This window comes from Haliaeetus leucocephalus, unplaced genomic scaffold (assembly GCF_000737465.1).
Source record: "Haliaeetus leucocephalus isolate CR32 unplaced genomic scaffold, Haliaeetus_leucocephalus-4.0 Scaffold260, whole genome shotgun sequence".
NCBI classification, from domain to species: Eukaryota; Metazoa; Chordata; class Aves; order Accipitriformes; family Accipitridae; genus Haliaeetus; species Haliaeetus leucocephalus.
The window spans coordinates 170,586-193,169 of NW_010972696.1; the positions used below are offsets into that span (position 1 = coordinate 170,586).

At 47.7% G+C, this 22,584-nt stretch overlaps 1 protein-coding gene across 1 annotated transcript in view; it reads left to right on the forward strand.

The window, feature by feature from the left end:
- PIN1 (peptidylprolyl cis/trans isomerase, NIMA-interacting 1) overlaps window positions 1–12,805 on the forward strand; it is a 13,164-nt gene extending 359 nt beyond the window's left edge. Inside the window, exons 2-4 of the mRNA XM_010568845.1 lie at window positions 1,455–1,655; window positions 8,266–8,376; window positions 11,685–12,805. Coding sequence (XP_010567147.1) covers window positions 1,455–1,655; window positions 8,266–8,376; window positions 11,685–11,794 — 422 coding nt within the window. The 3' untranslated portion in view covers window positions 11,795–12,805. The remainder of the gene's footprint in view (window positions 1–1,454; window positions 1,656–8,265; window positions 8,377–11,684) is intronic.
- Window positions 12,806–22,584: the final 9,779 nt, after the last annotated feature.

A 22,584-nucleotide genomic window follows, 5' to 3' on the forward strand; every position in this document is an offset into this window, starting at 1 on the left:
CCTGGGCTGGTCCCCCTCCCCCCCCGCGTTTGTTTTTTTTCTTTTTTTTTTGGGGGTGGGCGAAGCGGTCTCTGGGACCGTGGTCTGCCAGGGGAGGGATGCCTGGGTCGTGGGATGAGGGGTTTCTCTCCGTCTGGGGTAACCGGTGGAGAGAAGCAGGGCAGGGTGGCAAAGCCGAGGGAATTTTCTTTATAAAAGGCCGGGTTAGAGCGCGGCAGGACGCTTTGTCCTCGGTGGGGCTGCGGTGGGTCAGGGAGGGGAAGTTGTGGGTCAGGATGATGCTTTCTGCAGGGTTTCGTCCTTCGAGGTGCGAGCTTTCCGCGCTTAGCGGGTCAAAAGCAGTTCCTAGGAGGTTGTGTTCTTCAGCTCGGCTGCTTACTTGAGGTGGAGGCGATGAGGCTGAGAGAAAAGAGGGGCCCGTGTGAGCTTTTCCTTGCCAGAACTACCGCGGTTGAAGCATCCTGGAGGGAAGGAGCTTCTTGGCTGTCTGGAGTTAGCAGATCTAGCCTGTTAGTTGGGATTGCAACCGGGAAGTTGGGCCCTTTGCTACCAGGTCGTAGCTTCCCGCCGCGCAGCTCTGCTGTTGCAGTCCCTCACCTTGGTTTGCTTGGCTTTTTTTCTTGAGTCTAGTCTGCTGTTAGCTTCAGTGGAGAGCTTTGGGAGGAATGGTTCACTAGAAGAAAACAGAAATCATCTCGATCGATGGTGTGAGTTATCGCAGGTAAACGCACGCGTGGCTCTGAGCGCTGGAAGGCCTTTAGCAGCAGAATTACCTGACTAATGCTGAATGTGTCGAGAGATGACTTCACAGGAGCTTTGTTTTCTGCTACCTGGGGAAACCATGGATATCTTGTGCAGGAAGGTCTTATTTTCTGGTAGAAAAAAAGGTGATTTTCGGCAGGAAAAGTCTGTGCAATGCAAAGATGCGGTCTCTGCTGACGGTAACTCACCACGTTTGCTACGGGATGTGCTTAATGGAGAGGCTTTACGCTGCTTCACCCTTGTAAACAGGGCTAGAGTGAAACACAGTCTTATCCCCAGGCCAGAAACCTGGCACTGTCCGCCTTCCCGGCAGTGGCAGGGTGTTGCCTGGGGGTGTCTGTGGTTCTGACTGTGTCAGTGGGTGTTTTGTCATTGATCTGTGGGAGCGTTGTGAATTGGAAAGGCAGCTGGAGCCTGCTTCTGCGTGGGGCTGTTGCTTTGACTAAAGGCGCTTCCTGACAGAAACACTTGTGTAGGAAATGATGTGGAGTTGTAAAGTCTTGTTTTCTACCTCGTGGGGCTGAGCTGATCACGTGGACGTGGCCGAGCACTCACAGAAATCCAGTCTTCTGTGCCTACGGCATCAAGAAGCTGATTCCTGGGGTCAGAAACTGATTCCTGGGGTCAAGAAGCTGATTCTTGTGGTCTGCCAGGAGCTTTTTTTAACCCCAACCCCCTCTCTCTGTCCGCAGGCCGTGTGTATTACTTCAACCACATCACAAATGCCAGCCAGTGGGAGCGGCCCAGCGGCAGCGGGAAGAACGGCCAAGGGGAGCCTAGCAAAGTGCGATGTTCACATCTCTTGGTGAAACACAACCAGTCCAGAAGACCCTCGTCGTGGAGGCAGGAAAAGATCACGCGGACCAAAGATGAGGCACTGGAGCTTATAAATGGCAAGTAAATGCAGGAGGGAGAGAGAGAATATGATACTGTTGAAGGGGAAAAGTCATTTTAAGGCTAGAATTGGACCCCAAGATGAGTGGTTCAGTGTGTCGTGAACTTGCTAAAGCAAAGTTTTTTAAGCCAAGTGTTTTGAACATGGACTTTTCGTGTGGCCCAGCCACTCGGAGAAACAGTTTTGCTGTACGATTAAATGATGTAAAGATAGGTCCCAGCCCATGTGTCTTCCCCTTTGTGTTTTTTTTTTGTAATGTTATTTCAGAGGTTTGTTTGTATTTTCTTTGTAAATGTGTATTATTCTATTAAAAATAAAATTATTTAAAGCTAAAACAAATGTTCTTTAAACATTTCTTTTTATTTAATGTCACTTGACTCCTTGCCCTAATAGCAACTTAGAGTAAGTTCTCATTAACCTCTGCTTGAAATCAAGTTGCTTGTAGGAGGCAATCGACCTTACATGAGGCTGTATGGATGAGCTGATCTGCTTGGGTTTTTCCCCAAAATATTCTGGCTTGTGATCAGGTCTATAAGTGAGGGCGCTGGGTGTCTTCCGCGATAGGTGGTGTTGATCTTTGCTGCCTAGATTTTTCCTTGCAGCATTGGCAGTGGAATTGAATTGATGTCATGTTTCTTCAGCATCGAGGGTTTTGATCTTATGGAAGCAAGTTCAAAGTCCAGCTGTTACTACTGGCTTTTACTTCTCAGGATAAAGAATTTGAGGGCTTGGGGTGAGGTTTAAATCAGTCCCGCTGATTAATTGATGAAACCGAGACTGTGCTTTTTAGTGGGCAGCTTTGTCTTTTCTGGCAGTGAGGTTGCAAAGGCTAGGTGATGCACTGCGAGCTGTGAACGCGCAGATATGTACCGCAGTACTGGGCCTGTGTTATCTTTTATGGCTTCAGCAATGAGGGAGGGAAGATAGGGAGGGTGTTTTGACTATTGCCTCAGTCCTAACCAGCAATAAATCTAAGGACTTTCTTGTTTGGAAGGCCTGGGAGGGGAGATTTTTTTGCTAAATAACTTGAAGCACCGAGGTGGTGACCAGCAGGTGGTATCTGCTCACCACCTTTTGGAAGGGGAGGTTAAATTAACTGGCACAGATGGGAATTTTTTTAGGGAATTGTCTCCTTCAGGTTAGGGTGGCTGAGAAAGTGTGACTGGAGGTGATAAAGCAGGATGCATGCCGAGTGTGGAGATCTGTGCCAAGGGAGTTGAGACTGTTGCAAAGATAGATTGAAATATTTCAGCCAAGCTGCAAATTCTCTCTCTTTCTCTCCCCTCTTTTTTTTTTTTTTTTTTTTTTCTTTTTAAAAAGAATAAAACTATTCTAGAGCCATCTCTTGGAGTGACATTCATCAAAAGGCCAGCGCAGAGCTTTCTGCAGATCAGCGGTTAAATGACGCATGATGCTGGCGTGTTTTAAGCAGGCATTGATGAACTTGGATCTTTGTAAGGGGGAATCACTTACATTTTAGAAGGGAAAGTTGTCTTGTTATCTCTAAAGAGGTATTTCAGGAGCTTGTAACCAGGTAGACTTTTTGATACATAGATGTTCTGTAAACTGATTATCTTTAGAAGCCGGAATAACATTATTTGGACTCAACAATTGTCATCATTCATTGTTTGGGTGCTTTTCTTTGAGATACCGCAGTTCTTTGCTACCTGGTAAGGTGAGGGAAAGAAACAGCTTAAACTTTCCGTGGCTCGAAAGAATGAGATTAAGCTTGACAGCTTCAGAGTCTTCTTGCTGTCAGATAACTCCTTTGTTTCGTAATCTCTCTGTGGTGTCTGAAGAGGAAAGAGTCGTGATTAAAACTTGACTTCATGTAAATACCCTGCTTGTGTTCTTGGTAAAGGCTATTAGGGAATTAATTCCTGTCATGAAAATACCATTGTCAAAAAAAAAAAACCAACCCAACCACCTTTCTGTCCACATTTGTCCCCGATAAACACTATTCCTGGGAAGGTCATAGGGAACATCAGCTTAGGATTAATTATTTTGTGGTGGCTTCTTGAAAATGACTGTAAGTTGAGTTTCTAGAACAGCTGAAACTTACTGGGAGGATGCACAGCTTAGCTTCGCTACGGCTCCTGACAGCCAGGCATCAATGAACTTCTCTGAACAGATGTACTGTACCTGCTGAATGTAATTATAGCGTAGAATTGTCTAAGTAGGTCTCTAGGGAGGAATTTGTTTGACAGGCACAGTACCACACATTTTCATGTTTTGTTTGGAGATCGGTTATGTCTGAGAGATCTCCCTCCAAACCTAGCTCTGGTGTTAATGCTTTATGTAATAAAAATCTGAGAAAGAAATTTGATTTGGGAGTTCTTTGTTCCCACAGGAGAGGGGACGATACTAAAGATAAATATTTTTGGTAGGTGAACTTGACTGATGTCAAATATTCCATTTGATGGCTTTTCTCTGATAATAAGGGAGGAGAGTGGAGAGAGCTGGAGGGGTGCATCATCTGTGGATGATTTTTAATCCATTAAGAAAGTTGCAGTGGAGGATTAAATGTAGGTTAGCTCTCCCGTTGTGTTACAGCAGGAGTTGGAGGACTTGGCTCACCAGGTGCTTTTCTGATAGGTGATAACATCACAGGGAATGTGGGACGAGAAAGAAATTTCAAATTTGAGCCTGACCCTGGTATTAAAGGTAGCGAAACCTCTTAGTCCCCTCTGCAAGCTTTACCAAGTGCTGTTTAAGGAGTAGTTAGGGTTCTGGCTGAATTTGCTGTGAAGGTTATTCCAGACCATCTCTGCTCTGATGTGTAGAAACCCAGTTTCCAGCTAGATACTGCTTATGATCAGTTTCTGTCCGGTGTTTCTTGCATTAGTGTTGCTTAATTACTTAATTAAATTTAATTTCTTCCTGATGTTGACCTCTCAGTGGATTTAGAGAGCCCTGCTCTTTACCAGCCTGTTTTCACACACTGAGCCAACCAGGCTTTTAGTTTCTGGTAATGTAGGTCATCCCTTCTGCTGCTTCTACTCTTAGCCCTCCTTTGCACTTCAGTTTCGATTAATCTTTCTTGAGCGTGGGTTCATCGTGGTATGCAATATTCTAGATTAGCTCTTGGCTGTGCCTTCTACTGTGGCATTTACTACTGCCCTTCTCCCTGCTGAGTATACCATGACTTCAGTGCTGTTCCTCACTTTTAAAGTCATATTGCCTGTTTTGTAGTTGCTTGTAATTCCGCATTTACGGCCTCCTCTTTCTGACCAAGCTCTCTGCGTATAGCAGATGATTTTTTGTTGTTGCATTTGTAAATGCATGTGTGAGTTTGCTTGGTGGTGTTGGATCTTGCTTGGTCATTCAGGTCACGTTGAATATTCTGATCCTCCTTTCTGCTGACAGTGCTTACCCACCCTCCAGCTTGTTATTTGCATGTTTTGTTAGCTTACCCCTGTTCCTTGTTGCAGAATCAGCTAGGATTCATCCCAAAGTTCAGACCCTGAAAGCTTCTGTTCCCCAATAACTCCCCATTTCAGCACAATCCATTGCCATTCTTCATCCTGCTCTTTTGGCACTAATCTCCCATTATTCAATTTCACTTATGCCTGGAGATTTTTAGGGGTAGATTATTAAAACCTGGACAGTACCTAATCTGCATAATTTGTTCTAAATGGCTGAGATCATTTGGGGAAAAGGCTCATTAATCCCACTTCACAGAGCCAAAGTTTAGACACCGGGTGCAGGTGTCTTGTTCTGGTAGAGGTGGCTTGAAACGGCTACCTTAGCTTTAAAAAAGCCTTAGGCTTTATCCAGGACAACCCTCATCTAGTTGACAGGCAGATTTTGCTCTCAGGCTGGTCACTGGCATAAAATTAGGAGGTTTTAATAACTAAATTCTGCTTCGGCATGTAGTTGACTGGTTTGCTCTGCACGCTTATGAAACTCTTTAGCACTAGCAACCTGGCGATGTGACCAGGGCAGACAGCTTAAGGATCAGAGTGTTTACATTTATATCCTAATTTGGATGCTTTATTCCTTTAACATCACCTTATATCTTAAAGCTGTAATTCCTGACATTTCTGGTTGTGTGTGATGGGTACTTGCTGGGGATTGGCAGCTATATGCAATTAGATACGTATTTATGGTGGTGCAAACATGGATTTTTAGGATAAACTCTGTTTTGTCAGCAAGCAGACTGTTTATGCTCAAGCAGCATAGTTTAACAGGATGAAAGAGTATCAGTTTCTTTCCTAAAACGTATGAATGCTGTGAACTGTCTTCCACCCAGATAAATAATCCTTTTTCTCTTTTTAACGCAGGATAAGTAGCTGCTGTCTTAAGTTTTGTAGCATTTCAGACTTTAATGTTAGACTTTCTCTACCTGTACGTGTGCACTCTAAGCAGCAGGTAGGATAAATGTGTATAATCTCACTTAAGTAACAAGTGCTGGTGTTTTCTGTTAAAGCAGTTTATGCGCTTTAGGAATAAAAGATAACTTTCTATGGCTTTTGCATTATAATCAGGACACCTGTTGGAAAAAAAAAAAAATCCAGAACAAGAGGTAATCAATCTCCTATTCCCTTTTTTTTTTGGTAGCTTTTCCTCCTGGCCTGTCCAGCTGGAAAAGCAAACCTAGCTCTCCTGAACACCTTGCTGAATTCCAAAGATTTAGACTGGTGGCAGATGATTTAGAGAGATGACTGATTTGGGGAGGAAAAATGGGCTGTAGGGTAGAAGACTAATCTGAAGACTTAAAATACCTTCATTTTGGTCTTGCTGGCATTAAACTGCAATAAAAGTATTCATTCAAAAATTGATAACCTGCTTTTTCAGTTGCTGCTGGATGTGTCATCTCCTAAGAGGCCATTCTCCATTCTCTCATTAAGGAATATTTTCTTACCTGCCCCCAGCCCTCACAGATATTTCCTCAGGTGTATGGAAGTATATAGGATTAAAGCGAGCTTGAAAATACTTATTTCCTCATCCTTTTGCATCATAAAGCACCCTCTTACTTTTGTGAGAGCATCCCTCCAAATAATAAAGCCTAGCTCTTGAATTACGTCTATGACTCTTTTTCAGGTAGGGATCTTGCACTGCTTGCGGCTGGAATAAACTATTTTCAGCCCAATTTATTATTTTTTTTTTTAGAGGTTTATCTAGCAAAGTGCAGACTCCTTATACATGCAGGCTACAGGGCTTAAATGGGAGTGACCTGAAATAGGAAGTTTGGTTATCGAAACCAGCAGACTTAATAGCTTTGAGGGGAAACAGCATTTCTTTTCTCTTGTTTTTTCTGTTAAAGAAAATCAGTTGCTTCTTGGTATTTCTTTTTGAAGGCAGAAGACTGCTTAGTTCTAAAATGGAAGACAGTCAGGCTTTGCTGATTCTTTCAAAAGCTGATGGGAGGTTTCTGGAAAGAGGGATTTAAAAATTAAACAGATCTCTAGCGAGAAATAAGTTTAGCTGGATTTCACCTGGTATGGAGAGTTGCTTCGGGTTGGAAGCCGCAGCACCGGTTTGGGGCTGTTCCTCTGCACTCTGGGGCACATGTAATTCCTCTGGGAGATGCTCCGTTGCTTGAAATACATGGATGAATGACTTTTGCAGTGTAATTTAGTCTTAATTTATCACTTGTGGTCCAAAGTGCAGAAGGCAAGCCCCTCTGGCAGGAGCAGGCTGCTTTGGGAAGGTGGAGGGTTAACTGGCAACCAGACCTACAGCAGATATAGCTGCTGGTTGCAGGCTTTGAGTCCAGCTTACACAGCTGTCCTCGTCCAAAAACATTCCTTGCAACTGGTACTAAATTGCATTTTGGTAGGGGGGTGGCTGCAGGTCAGACCGGTGATGGCTTGGGGTTTTAATTAGTGGTTACGCTCCTTTTAATGAAAGAGCTGAAGCTGGTTGAATTGCATGAAGCTGCGTAGGATTTTCTTTTCATCTTAAGAATCCATGAAAAGCTGCCTCACGCGGTGTTAAGGGACGTGTCAGTGGCACTTGTGCTTTGCTCATCTCCGAGAGCAGTCAGTATCTGTAATTAGGGGCTCCACAGTCGTGTTATCAAGCTGTTGACTGGAAAATATGATCTATCTCCTAGGTTTTCTTGTTATGAGCTAGCAGGGGGGGGTTCTGCTGGGCCAGAAAGATTCAGAACAGTGAGGCAGAGCTCTTGGGTAAGGCTACGAATATTTCTTAACTGACCTTTTAAAAAGCTGTCTTGACAAATAATTCACTCCTCAGGGATTCTTCGTGCTTGGTCTTCTACCGAGGTGAGCTCTGCTGAAATCAAAAGCTCATCTATTTTCAAGCCCAATAATAAATTCCCGTGCTTCAGGGGTAGTAGGAGGTGGAATCAACTTTTTTATTTAATAGAAGCTTAAATAGAAATGGACCACGGTGCAAAGATGGAAATGTGCTTGGAAAAAAAAAACAAACCTGAGACGAGTGCTTTTGGGGTGTTACGAAAGTTTAGTTCTGGCTCTGTCTTCATTCAGGAGGTTTGAAAGCCTCACTTGGTGCGTGTGGTGTGTGTACGTGGCTGTTTGTGCCCTTCTTGCTGAGGGATGTAAACCTTAAGGTCAGGTTTGGGTTTGGGGTTTTTTTCCCATTTTTCCTTCCCCTGACTGAATTATTCCCTGTACTTACAGGCTACATCCAGAAGATAAAATCAGGAGAAGAGGATTTTGAATCTCTCGCTTCCCAGTTTAGCGACTGCAGCTCGGCAAAAGCGGGAGGCGATCTGGGTGCGTTTGGAAGAGGTAAGCTGAGCTCAGCCTGGCAACTCAAGATGACAGGGTTGATGCTGATCTTCTTGGCAGGGGGCTGGGTTTAATAATGCACCCTGCTGCTGGGGGAATGAACATGAAAATGGATTTATATGCTAGGCGGCCTGCTGTGCAGGAAATGTAGTTTGATGCCTAGAAGTTAAACCAATTAGGAATGCAACCGTAATATTATTCTAGGCAGAGAGGAGATGATGTACAAACGCCCTTCATGAAATTGGCTTTTCCCTCTGGAAAAGGATTTTCCAGCTACACTGAATGGAAATCCAGTTGCACAGTGTAATGAGCCATGAATGAGGAAGAAGTGGATAAGTCTTGTTAACGGCACACCAGATAAATGATTTGGCATTCTAATCTTCAATGAGAAAGCTATTAACAAATTGTGGAAATAAGAACAATTCACAGCCCACTGAAATAATGTTGCTGGTGAGAGATTTTTGTTACAGGATTATTGATCAGTGCAGTGAGGGAGCGACAACAAAAAGCTCGTGGATGCTTCCTCATTAATGAGATTTGCTGGTGTGGGAGGAAGAATCTTTGGGATGGGAAAGCGTAACATTGAAACCTCTTTTGCTTTATCTTACGAGTGCTTTTTGCAGTAATTTCCACTAGGAGGAAAATATAAAGCAATGATGTCATGAGTACAGCTACAACATTCAAAGAACAAACCAAAATCTTTTTATAGCGAGGGTGTCCATGCATATTTTATTTGAAGAAGGTCAAGAAAGGTTCTTGCCAGGGAGAGAGAATGCTATATTTACTGTTATAATCTGTGCTCCAAAGTCATAGAGACTTGCAGCAATCCCCGAGGAAGATCTGTAGTAAGAGCTGCCCATGTCTGAAATGGCGAGCAGCAGTCCGGCATGTCATTTTAATGGAAATGTTTTTCCTAAGCTCACGCTCGGGGTTCGTGGACTGAAGCATTCAGAAGCTCGTCTCGGGCTTGTGCCCTGCAGCAAGTATACAGATTTTGCAGGAGGTTTTGCACAGCTGCCTTACCATGCCAGGCTGTTACCCCACTTAGGATGTCCTGGGAATATTTAAAACGCTAGTGGGCTCGCTGCTGCTGCAGACACAACCATGGAAGGGGCCCCTGAGTCACTCTTTCAGCCCCTGCTAGCTGAAGGCCACCCAGCTTTGGCAGGTGAAACTGTATTCAGGAATGTAGTTTGGTTGTTTGTTTTTTTTCCCTGCCACTAAAATACTGGGTTTAATCACTGTTCCTTTTTAGGGTGCAGTGTTGCTACAGTTCAGCAACAGTTGCTTCCTCAAACAGATCCTTTGAGACAGGACTGAACAGTGATACTTTATGGATTCGTATATAATGAAGCATTAATCCTAGGGTGCTGTGTCTGCTCATCTGGGTTCAGTGGGAACCCAGCTCATTGTGCTCTTTGGAGATGTATGGAAAGAGATTTTTTTTCTTTCTGGCTGCACCAAAATATAAAGAAATGTTGCAAGAGCCAGTTTCCACTAGATGGCATTGGAACCATGCATGGTGGCCAAACCCCTGAGCTGTCACTCCACCCCCCTCTCTGCTTCTTTTTTTTTTTTTTTTTTTTTTTTTTTTTTCTGGGCTGAAAATGTAATTTGCTAGAACTTGGAGCACTGGTTACTTCGGAGGTGAAGTTACTAAAACATTTCAATTTGTGTTCCTGAAACCCTTCAAATAAGTCATGTTTCTGCTCAAGGAAGACCACTGTGGTGTAGCAAGAAGGCTGTTACCTCATCTGAAGTAAAGATTTCAGGTCCTAGTGGAAAATAACCAAAAAATTCAGGTGACAAGGCAGGTTTGCCTGACAGTGAATGACACTGGCTTTGTAACTGGAGCTTGTGAGCCAGGCAAGCTGCTTGCCTCTCCTAGCAATTAATCTAAATGTGGAAATGAGAGAAGCGAAACTCTGGAAAGCCATATGCATCAGGTCACTTCAGTAATAAAACACGGTTTTTTGGAAGGGGAAAATACCAAGCTGAAGCTATTGCTAATCCTGAAAGGGAGGAATTGAGCATCTTGTGTAGCATCTCACTGCCTTGCTAGAGAAAGGGGGGTATGGATAGACGGAGGTCCTGAAACGAAACATAAATTCTGAAGATGCTGCTGGGCTAGAAGCGATGCATCTGCAATGTGTGGTCTTTCAAGGGGTTGGGAAGGTTTAGTTTGCAAAGAGATTAGTATATCGCTGCAATGTGTGCTGATGATCCAGCTGTCAGGCTGCCTAGAAGCTTTCTGCAGACCTCTGCTAATGTGCTGCGGAGTCCAAAGCTACAGCACTGCCTTGAAGCTTGGAGACAAGGGTCATAAACTTACAGGAGATTTATGTTTCATTTTTGGCAAGATGCTGGTCGGTACATCTCCTCAGGCATATCGAGGCGAGCTTTGCAAGCGTGGTCAGTGCAAAGAGCAGAGAGTAAGGGTTTCCTCTGTGCCTGGGGGACTGTCACCTCCTGGTCTTCCCTCACAGACATATTGTCCTTCCACTGAAGCTTTTGCTGAGAGTCCCCCGGTGAGACTTTGACCTGTTGGTAACAGTAAAACCTCATTATTTCAGCTGGGGTGGGCAGTTTCTCTGCTCTGACTTCTGTCACGGGAAACCGGGCAAAAATACTGTCCCCCTTGAACCCTCCTGTAGCAGGCTGGTGTCTCTCCTCTTGGCTTGAATTACTCTGGCTGAGCCCTTTGCTGCTTTTTCCTTTTCTGCCCTTGCAGAGCTGCAGTGGTTGCACTCGTGAATCCCTGTGTGGGGTCCTTCCTCTGGGCACCTCTGCCTTTCCTGAGCCTGGATTACTAAACCTCCTGAAACTCAGCAACTTGGAGACCAGAGCCTTAAGAGCAGTTCTTATCTAGGTCATGACATTATCCACGTGTGCCTTGTAAATTATTTAGTGCAGCTTGTAATACACACCACATGCATTCCCCCTGTGTACCTGGAGGGCACATGAGACTGGAAGACGAACATCCACTTGTGCCAGTGAGTCTGCAGAACAGATTTCCTCTGCCTTTTGGGTCTGCAGCTCTCTGAGTATCTTTCCTTGCTGCAGTCATGTCTGTAGGATCTGAACAAACCCCCTGTTTAAAAAAGAAAATGTCTGTGTACGTGCATGTGTGAATGAGTTGTTTTGAATCATCTTCTGGGAGCAGATGAAAACAAACACCCCCTGCAAGTTATTAATTGGTGACTTTGTTGTTTGCCTGGAAGCTGCCTTCATTTGAGGCTTGCTTGCTCAGAAAGATCTTCCATTCGTTGCTGAGCTTAATTGAACTTTCTGGTGTCTGCTCTCTGCAGGTCAGATGCAGAAACCTTTTGAAGATGCCTCATTTGCGCTGAGAGCTGGCGAGATGAGCGGACCAGTTTTCACAGAATCAGGGATCCACATCATCCTACGCACAGAGTGAAGTGCCTTGGTGACATGTAGAAAGGAAAGGGCGAGGGGAAGAAAGGAAAAAAAACAAAACCTACTCCAACCCTGCACTCTCCCAGATGAACTTCATATCCAGTTTAAAAAAAAAAAAGCTCATTTCATATCTCAATATCTTCTGTGGCACCTGACACAATGTTTTTCACCTGCAGAGATGCATGGTTAGCCAAGGGTGAGAACACAATCAAAATAAGACAGTAGCATCTTTCATAAGCAGAGAGAATGTTAAAAACAACATTTCTGGCATGCCACAGCTGCTTGAGTTATATTGACATGTCTCCTAAGCTGAGGAACTGTCAATGCTAAAGGTCACACTTCAGTGCTTCCCACATCCACCCTGTTAGAGACACAGAGTATTTAATGCAGCGCAGCACTGATGATGGCGAAGCTGACTTGTGAACTCTGGTGCTATGACGGAATGAACTCCCCAACCCTCTGCATGTTCGTTTAAACAGATTTTAACCTGAATGAACGGTATTTGCTCTGCAGTCCAGTCTGTTGGTTTGTAGAACTGATTTACTAAAGCCATTCATAAATTGACCGTAAGATACCAAACGATGAGCTGGCTTAGCATGGGGCACCCCTCCCTCGGTGTCCGTCCGTAGCTTCCCTTAATGCAGCTGTCTCGGCGAGGATCGTCCCTCTGTCCCGTCACGCAGTGGCACCGGGAGCTCTCTCTGCTCCTGCCATTGCTTTGACTCTAAAACTTGAAGATGCCTTTTGGTTCTGATTACAAATGAGAGAGGCTAACGGCCAGTAGTTCCCACTGCAGGAAGATCAGTAGCCAGCCTGAGCTGTGTAGCGGTACGTAGGATGCTGTGTGCTTCCCATTCCAGCCTGGAGTCACTCCATTATTTAGACACGACAGTGCCATTCTGTAGGGCGGACTGTATTGTGGATTTTCAGTTTTAGCTAGAAGGCTGTTTTTTTTTCTCAAGCTCCTCTCGATCCACTTGTGGTTTAAACACTGTAAGTCATTGTTTTCCAGTTACACTGCATTGCTTATGTTTAGCGAAATAAAAACGAAAAAAAAAAAATTCCCAGCTTTGGTCCAATGCAAACCAGCTGTATAGTTCCAGTTCTCTTAAGCAGAAAATAAAGCCCTCTCCAATTAAACATTTCAAGAGCTCTGGTATTGATTATTTCTCCTCCTTTGCCTGTAGAGATCTTGTTGCTTCTATTAGAACAAACAAAAACCTCTGCAGTATGTGCTGAGTTGGCTCTTGCTGTTGTTTTTTTTTTTAAATACTGAAATGGAAATGTGGCTTGCGTGGTATTAAGAAAAACTTCTCCAAATTTGTCTTGAGCTATAAGCTAATATTCTTTATTTTCTTCTGGCGCTGGGTTCTCCTGCTTTGCGTTGAGTCTCAATTTCATAAGAATTGTTTAAATCCTGGTATGAGGTATTACTTCAGATAAGGTGAAACCGGTACTTCTAGTGCAATTTAATAACTACTTCCTACCTCTCCTCAGTTCTGCAAATGTGGGTGTTGGTGTTCCGTTTGTGGTATGAAATCAGCCATTACAGAGAGTGGCTCCTCAGTGTGTTGTTTGGGGTTTTTTTCCTAAAAACTCTCATCTTAGAGCTGGGGAAAGGCAACATCTCCTATGTACTCTTTCCAATTACTGTGACCAGCAAAACCAAACATCTGAATATCACTTGCGGTTCTGCTTTTTGCTGGTTATGCTGGGGAGATGGAAGGCTCTTGCACATCGGATAAAAGTTGGTTTCCATAGCTACACATTGATTTCAAAAAGAAAAAAAAAAAAGAAAAGTACCCAGCTCAGGGTGACAAGCAGGTGAGAGCTTCAAAAAGAAAAATTACCTCAAATAACTGCGTGGTATCATGAAAGCAGGATCAAAGGTAAATAAAGGCAAGCAGAGATGTCATCTCTGTCTGGAAATGCGGTAATACAATAAAAGCGGCAGCCAAGTGTCTTTCTGTGCCTGCAGTGGTTTTGCTTTCCAGCCGTCATTCCTGCTGCAGCGAGATGATCCCAGTACCGGGTTCAGATCTTCATCAGAAGGTGGGAAGCACGGTGGGGATCGCCTCTGACCACAAGTAAAAGGTTGATGAGATAGCCGTGAGAGGAGAATTTTGGGGTGGGGGTTAAGATGCTACCAGGGGTTTTCTGGTATTGTCATAGGCAGCGGGTTTGTAATGGGTGAAGACCTCGCAGCAGCAAGCTGTGGGGCTGCGTGAAAAGGTGCTGGCTTCTAAAAACTGCTTGCTGACAGTTGGGGTTGATGTTTAGGATGTTTACTACAGCTGAAAGCATCCTAAAGCATAACAATTCTGGGGCTCTGTGCTGTACGTTGGAGTCCGAGCAACCACCCAGGGAAGAATAAATGCCCTTGGGACATCCTGCCAGTGTTGCTCAAGGACACGATTTCAAAACAAAATAAGCTTCTACCAAAGTAAACTGGGGAGAGTTAGTTCTGTGACAGGGAGGATCTGTTGATCTGATCTTTTAAGACTCAGTTGTGTGTTTCAATAACTAAAACATTTTTCTACTATTTTTTATAGAGGAATGTTGTTATGAGCCGATAAAGTCCCAGCCTCAAAGGCCAGTTAACCAGCTACAGCTATCTTTAATTTTAAAACCACATAGTAAGTAGGCTTAGTGGCCCTCGGGTCTCAGCGTTGTTGTGAATCGGCCATATCCAGCCCTGCCCTGTGCCGAGGAGAGCTCTTCTGTGGCGCTGGGCAGCGGCACATCGTTAGCGGAGATGCTCTTTTGGCTTAGCCCATCCATCTCCCAGCGGTGAGACCTTGCCGAAACACTCAGCAGAGCGAGCGCGGGGAGGATGGGAGCTTCTCCCAAGGCTTCCACTCGCAGCTTTAGTGTCGGTCGCCCCGGGATTTGGGTTCCGCGCCGCTCAGGAACCAGCGCGCGGGGGTCCTGGGTCCCGTTTCTCTCTTTGCAGAGGTCGTAAACTACGAGCTGCTTTGGTCTCCTGCCATTTCCCCGGGGAAGAGGCGCTTGTGGCTGCGCTCGGCGAGCATCTGTGATATAGTAACCTGATTTGGCATGCCATTACGGCCTGGATTCAGGTCCCTTCCTGGTACCGTTCCTGGGTGAGATACAGAGCAGCACGGCTCCATCCAGCCCCATTCCTGCAGGGAACCTTGGCTCGGCACTCCGAGCGAGTGTCAGTCTTTGGACTCCGTCGCTGGAGCGGTGACACTAACAGTAACTGCTTCTGACTGTATTGTGTTTGAAGCCTTCACTTCTCCAGAAGGATCATTTAAGGGATTTCTTCTGGTTTCTCTCCAGGGCCTGAGGAAGAGGCTGTCACATCCCAGGAGATCAGGAGCCGGGTTGGAGGCAGGTCTGGGGCTGTCGCAAGAGAGGGATGCTTTTCTCCAGCTCTCTCGGTCCGGAGTTGTGTGGTATCGAGGAAGCTGAAGGCAAGAGGCAGGCAGGCAGGGAAGGGGTAGCCCCCCTGCCCGTGCTCCTACCCCAAGACCAGGCTCAAGACTTATTTTTCTGCCTGCCAAATCTGTGGTACATTATGCACGCCCCGCGGAGAGGGCAGCCTGTGCTGGCTGGCTATCGTCGTGCTGCAGGAGGTTGCATCCATCTCTGTCAAGCGCCGTTATTAAGGCAGGGCTGCGAGACTCCGGACTCCGGTCCTGAGGCTGGTGACGCAGCAGCTTCCCACTTCCAGCCCTGGAGAGGAGCCTGGGGAGGGAATTGGAGCCATGTCAGAGTCCCGTTTAAAAATGCGTCTCTCTCACCTATGGGGAGGTATATATATGCTGGTGTGCGTGGATGTAGGGGAGACAGGGAAGCTCGTATGCACAGCCTGCTCTTTAGGGGCTGCAGCGAAGGTGCTGGGGCCCCGTGTGGAAAAATGAGCAGTTCTTGTGCTCAGAAGGGCACACAGAATGCTCACGGTTGGCATTTCTGCCCCAAAAGAAATCACAAGATTTTTTTTTGGGGGGGGGGGAGTGGGGAAGCTTCCTGGGTGCACTGTGGAGCAGGGAGCGATATTTTGGTTAATAGACCGAAGTCCTGATGTGGCTAAATTGAGCGGTGGAGTTGGGATGAGGTTCTGGTGGTGTTCGTGTGAAGGGAGAGGAGGTTCAAGTGGTGTTTGTTGGGAGTGTTCCTGAGTGATTCAATCCCAGCATGTTAGTTTTAACAAAGGCTTTGCAGAAATTGTGTTTTCTGGAAAATACAACAGAAATTATCCACGGTCTGCCCAAGGAAGTATCTTTATAAGACCCAGAGTAGAGTAGATGGAGAAGCAGCAGTTGCATGGCTGAGGGTCCGACCCTGCTCCTGGAAAGAGTGGGGTCTCCATGGACCAAAGCAGCAGCACCCAAGTCAGGACCCTTGGGTCCCATCCATGCCTTGGGGGCTTTGCGGTGGTCTCTTTCCCTTCGGTCCGGATGAATCGCTGCCAGTCCCTTGCCCATGGATGTGCTCTGGGGATTGCTTTGGTGGCTCCATGCCAAACAGCAGCCAGCCAGCACCATCCTGTCAGTGTCTGTGAGTTTTCTTTTCCATAGCCAGGCTACGCTGGTGTTTGCTTGCAGGTGTAGCCTCTCTGCCTTCCATGGGATACGTGAGAGTTCTCCTCCAAGCATTAGGAACTGGGATCCGGAAGGGCACATGGACACACCGGAGTGGGTTTATTTAACGCTCCCATTTCTACCTGTCAAAAAGCAAAGGAGCTCTTGGTGGCTCTGCTGGGGAATGCAATTATTTTTTGGGGCTCCATCTAATCCCTGTTACTAAATTTCTTGATCCTTCAGATCCTTCTCTGCAGGGAACTCACAACTGCAGCAAAATCCCATTTGTGCAGCCCTATCTTTGCATCGGTGGAAGCCCGCTCCGCCCCTCTGTCACGCCACCCCGATGTCACTTTGCATTCAGTTAACATTCAAGCTAAGTTTCCTAACTAATCCCTTATTTTAAGATTGCTGCTTACTCTCTCCTGGCACCAAACACTTTTATCGCTTACCCTGACAGAGGTGATGGCACAGAAGGACTTTTGGGGGAGGCAAAGGTCGGCTCGGAGAGCCCAGCCAAGGCTGGAGCCTGCGTCTCCGGGACCTGCTGGTACTTGGGCTGGGACGATGGCTGGTGGGACAGACTCCTGCGTGAAAAGGTGTATCTACGCTATTAGGTGAGCCGTAGCTGTCACAGACGAAGGAACGTGTTGCTCAGATTGCAAATATTCCAGGAAGGAGCAATATCCCTGGTGAAGACGTTTGCTGTCGTGGGTTCGGAGGGTGCCTGGACCTCTAGATGTAGCTCTTGAGCTGTTGTACAAAGATGAAACTCGACGCATCTCCCCAACCCGCCCCCCCACGCTCCCTGCAGGGCCATTTTGTGTGAGCTGCCTCTCAGCGTGGCATCTGCCCAGGGACTGTCTTTTGCGTCCAATAGTTCTGCAAACATAACCTTAATTGGATCATCAACTGGATCTAATTTGCCGAGTTTTCCCCTCTCCCCACCCCCTGCTTCATTACGGGTCTGGGCAAGCGAGCGGCGTGCACAGCACTGCCAGCTGCGGGAGAGCTGCTGGCAGCTTCCAAGGACGACGCTGGAGCATTTAGCTCTGCTGTAATGAACTTTCCTGCTAATTATTTTTAGGCACTCCCAGCTTAAATAAGAGCCATCGTTCCCTGCCGTGGCCTGGCTGGAAGGGGCTGGGCTGCTGCGTCTCTGCGGTGCAGGACTGAGCTTGCCTCGGTGCAGCCGGGAGGGTTTGGGGAAGGAAACGATGGTTTGTGCGAGCTTCTTCCTCAGGAGAGAACAGGGATGGATTCTTTCTTTTTCTTTTTTTGTTTTTCCTGTATTTTAGCACAAAGTCCTTTTACTGAGCTTGGATGGGCTTGGAGGTGCTAACGTGTTTGCAAACTCCTGCTGCAGGGTCAGGAGCCGTGCTTGCGAGGGAAGGGTCCTGCTGGAAAGCCCCGTGCACAGCAAAGAGGCATTAGGGTGCTGGGTTTGCCTTGAACCTACCCAGGCTCTTTGTGGGTGCTGCACCCATGAGGACATGAGCCCAGCAGCACCTTGCAGTTCCCCTCCACTGCAGCACCCAGCAGCGTGGCAAGCTCGGGAGGCTTTCCAGCCACAGGGCAAGCGCAGGAGGAATTGGGCCAGTTTACTTTCCTGAGATAGCTCTGAAATGCAGATGGGCCTCGTGGTGGGGGTCCCAGGACATGGGGGGTCCCTTCCCAGCTGGGCTTGTGACTTTGCTTCTCTTTTTTCCCCAGTTCTCCGCTGCTTTCAGCAGGATACCTATACCTTAGGGAGCTGCCCTGTGCGTCGGGGATGTTTTTCTTCAGGATGTTTGTCTTGATGCTGCAGCTTTACCCCCATAAGAAAATATCCACGGTGAGGCTGGGCTGTGCCGGGTGCTTTCTGTTCTTCTGCGATGGTGAATTATTAGAGAGCAAGCCAGCTGTAGGAGCTCCCGTGTGCTTGGAGACCAAAGCAGGGAAGAGAAATTTTGGCTTGGCAATACAGCTGAGGCTGAATTCCTCCGGGCATCTGCCACCTCTGATCTTTGCCCACGGGAGCAGCAGGGACGGCACCTGAGCAGGGACCCTGGGGTGCTGTGTGCCTCCCAGCTGCTCTATAATAGATGGGGGAGCATGATTTATTCCTGTTCACCAGCACTGGCTAGTATTTAGGTCATTATTTCCATGAAAGGTCTCAAAGAACATTTAAATGTGACAAAGACTCCGATGGCCTTCGCTTCAGCTGAGCGAGGTCTCCTCGTCCCCCCGTTGCTGCTCCTGCCTTTCCCTCTTCATCTGGAAACTCGGGCATGTCTGGCTCATGGGTTGGCAGTCCTTGTCCTGACAACAGCCCCCGTGAGTGATTATAAAGTGCCTTTTGTTCTTGCTAGGTCACAAAACTTGCCAACTTTGCTTTTAAATGTTGGGGGGGGGTTTTGTTGTTTGTTTGTTGTTTTTTTTTTCTTTTTTTAAAGCAGCTGCCTTTCTGTATGTAGTTCTGCTTCTAATGGGACATGAGCAGGGAAATACTGATGAGCAATCATTACCCTAATTCTTCTGATCCAACCCCTGTTGCTTTAATGGTGGAAAAAGGAAGGGCAGCAGGCGTACACCCCTCACGGGCTCTGTGCTGCTCTCAGCCAGGCTTGAATCTCACCTGCTGGGGATGGCTTCCATCTCCAGCCCTTTTCCTGCCATCAAGCCCCAACTCCACACCGGTGGAGGCTGTTACCGAAGGGGAGAGGTGCTGGGACAGGCCTGTCTGGCTATGGTGCTGGTAAATCCCGTGGCAGTGCCGAGGTAAAGCCTGCTGCTGCCAGGCAGCTCTGGCTGCCCATCCGAGGGAATTTCCTTTCCTGGTGTTGGAAACTTGGCTCCCAGGTATGGCAGGACCCAGTGCTTGTGCTGGGATGTAGGGGGAAGGCACTGGGATGGAGGAGGAATGCACTGGGGTGGAGGGGGAAGGTGCTGGGATGGAGTGGGAAGGCACTGGAATGGAGAGGAAGGCGCCAAGATGGAGAGGGAAGGCGCTGGGATGGAGGAGAAAGGCGCTGGGATGGAGGAGGAAGGTGCTGGGATGGAGGGGAGGCCAGGGAAGAAGGGCAAGTGGTGCCTGGCTCCCGTGCTGGGTTCTGGCGGAGCAGAGCCGGCGCGCCAGGCTGCTCGTGCCAGAGCGAAGGAAGGGCTCGGCTACCTGAATTAAACCTTCTTCTTACAAAAGGGGGATGCTGTCCTGAAGGTCTGGCTTCCGTACTGTTCGGGCACAGGCACCAGCTGGGCTCTGCTGGTCCCTGTCCCCGTGTCCTATCCCTGGTGGGAGCTGCTCCGAGTTCCCTCCTGGAAGCGAGCCAGCTGCGGCAGGCGAAGCATCAGCAGGGAAACAGCTCTCGGATGCGGGACCAGCTTGGAGGTGTCCAGGAAAGGAGCTGCCTGCTGCTCTTCCCCTCTGCAGCGCGGAACAACATGGTCCTCTTCGTGACGGATAAGTTATAAATTTTTCCAGCTTCCAGCAGATTTTTCCTGGTGGGTTGTTTGCTTATTTTTCCTTACTCTTAAAGCACCGGCTGTAATGATTAATCACCGCTTGCTCTGCACATTACACTTCCTCATCAGCCCCAGCGACTTGACAAGAGTGATGGGAGCTGCAGAACGTCCAGAGTTGGAGCTCAGCCTGTTTCGCTTTTCACCGAGCCAATTAGTGCCTGGTTTTATGGTTTTCAGTTGGCCCATTAAACCTGCTACCTTCAAACAAATATTTCAAAATCTACAGCAATGAAAAAACACACTGAGAAGGATCTTTCTCTTTTTTGGGGGGTTGGAGACTTCTCCTGCCTCTCTGCCTGGTGTGAAATCCTTCTGTGAGGGGTCCCCACATCTCCTGAGTCCAGTAGAGAAAAGCGAGGGTGAGATGGAAGGACTGGAAGCTTAAGCAAGAGAAATGCGATGTAGAGATGGTTTGCATGGGTGCTGGACCAGTTAATAAGGGATGTGCCCCCCCAGTCTGGTGTTAGACAAACTGAGACCAGAAGTAAGGGGTGAATATTTTTTAATTTTTAATTATTTTTTTAGATCACAGGGGTAAAGAAACATAGAAATAGCTGACCAAAGGGCAAGGTGGGTCTTCCATGCCTTAGCAGCTGCACGTTTCCTTCTCAAATATCCATCCCAGCTCAGCCGGTGGCTGTTGATGAGACTGGCTGGGTAATTGCGCTGGGTCTGTGCTGGAGCAGGGAGATGTGACGGCATCCGCTGGCTTTGAAGTCCGTGAAACCGCCTGGAGGTTTGCACCTTGCTGGCCTTTGGGGAGATAAATAAGGAGCCGTTTAAACCCTCTGCTTCTCATCCCTTAGAGATGAGCAGTGGGAACTTTCCCTCAGCTGCTTTTGCTCCAGCAAACCTGGTGTGGCAGGGCTGGCTTTTTCCTTGCTTGTATTAATAGTCCCTGGGTGATGAACAGGGCTGTCGGAGCGGGGCTTTCTGCCTAGGTGCGCTTCGTGGCTCTCGGATGCAGGCATCATTCGGGGTTGTTCGCAACCACTGCTGCTTCTCTGGTTGGCAATCCACTTCTCTGTTTTCGTCCCCAAAATGAATCACAAGTGATGCTTTAGCTAGCTCAGGCTTGCATCAGTGCTGTTGGGTTGGGTTGGTACACTAGCTGTATCTGACACGTGGGAGATGCTCAGCTGCTCGAGATCTTTGGGTCGTGTTGCCGGTCCCCGGTCCCAGCCCCACGCCACCCCACGTCTCTGTGGGTGTTCAGCCCTCCCGTTGCTCTCTTCTGCTCTCCTTCCCTTCTGTCCTGACAGCAGAGCTGCCTTGCCATAATTTACTTATGTGCTTTAGTCACCGAGACCTTGTTTGCCTCCACTCAGCCAGCAGAGCTTGAAAATCCTATTACTTCTTTCTGCGTGCTTGTGTCCCCGTGTCCCCCCCCCCAGTGCCTTGCTGTGGGTTTCTGCCCTATGGGTGCCCCCCACCCTCGGGGCTCATAACCCGGTCTGGTACCGTCAGCATTTTTACGGCGTCCTGGCACAGCTTCCCAGGGATGCGGAGATGTTATTAAGATGCAAATCCCGCAAAATTTGCACAGGGCGTTTCAGCCCCCTTAACAAGCGAGGAGTAAATAAACCCGGGAGGGGTTGAGGGTGGGCGAGGAGGGGAATGGTTTTCCCCCAGCTGGCTGGGACCAAAGGTGCCAGGGTCCCTCCTGAGCAGAGGGACGCAGCCCTCCGAACCCCCTTACCACCCAGCCCAGCCTGGCAGGGAGCTGCCTACACCTGCCTGCAACCATCCCGCCCCGGTTGTAACCCTCGCTGATGCTCAGCTGCATCCCAAGACTCTGAGGTTTCCATGGCAACTCCCTGAGCATCCATGCTGCTGCTGCTGCTGCGGAGAGCTGTGGGGCCCTGTGCCGCCGTTGCCTCCTCTGCCTGCCCTGCCTGTGCTCAGGGAGGGCTCAGCAGCTTGCCAACATACCCAAATGTTTGGGCATTATTTCTCTATTTTTTATTTATTATGTATATTTATCTATATTTGCATATATAAATATATATTTGTATGTATTATACATATTTTATGTATATTATTTATCTATTCTGTGCAATACAGGAAGGTGACGGGGGATTTTGGTTGCAACGCTTGGGTATCACGAGGATGTGATGCTCAAGGATATCCAAAGGTCCACAGCTGGAGGATCCAGGGACCAGGGCTTCGACGTGGCGGGGTGCCGTGCCTTTTGCATGAGTTGGCCCGGGTACTTCTGCGTGTTCAGGCGTGCGACAGTGGGTGCGTGGCTCCGGCAAACCGCGTGTGGGGTGATTTTGTGCACGTCTCGTTCCTCTCTGCGACTCGCATCTCTAAACCCACCGGTGCCGTTAGGATGCTCGGCCCATCTCTGCTTCCTACCGGCTCTTCTGCCCCTTGTTGGAGATGATAAATAAGAAAGAGCTCACAGCGAGCGTGCGGCGAGGCACCCGAGCCCTTTATTTGGAGCTGCGTGTGCGAACAGGACTCTGTTTGGCGCAAAAACTTGAAACCAGCCACCTGGCTTCGCAGGCAGAGCCGAGGCCCTCTCCTGCTGAATGGCACTCAAAGGCAGATGATGACCATTATCCCAATCCATAGCAGCAAATGATGCATTTCCAGCCCTCCAAGTGCAGCCGCAATTAATCAGAGTCTATTTATGGCAGGCTATTCATCAAAAGGGAAGAAATCATCAACATTGTAATGGGAGGCTTTAATGTCCACACATTCAGAAGCAAATCTCAGCAAGCTGCTTCCAATC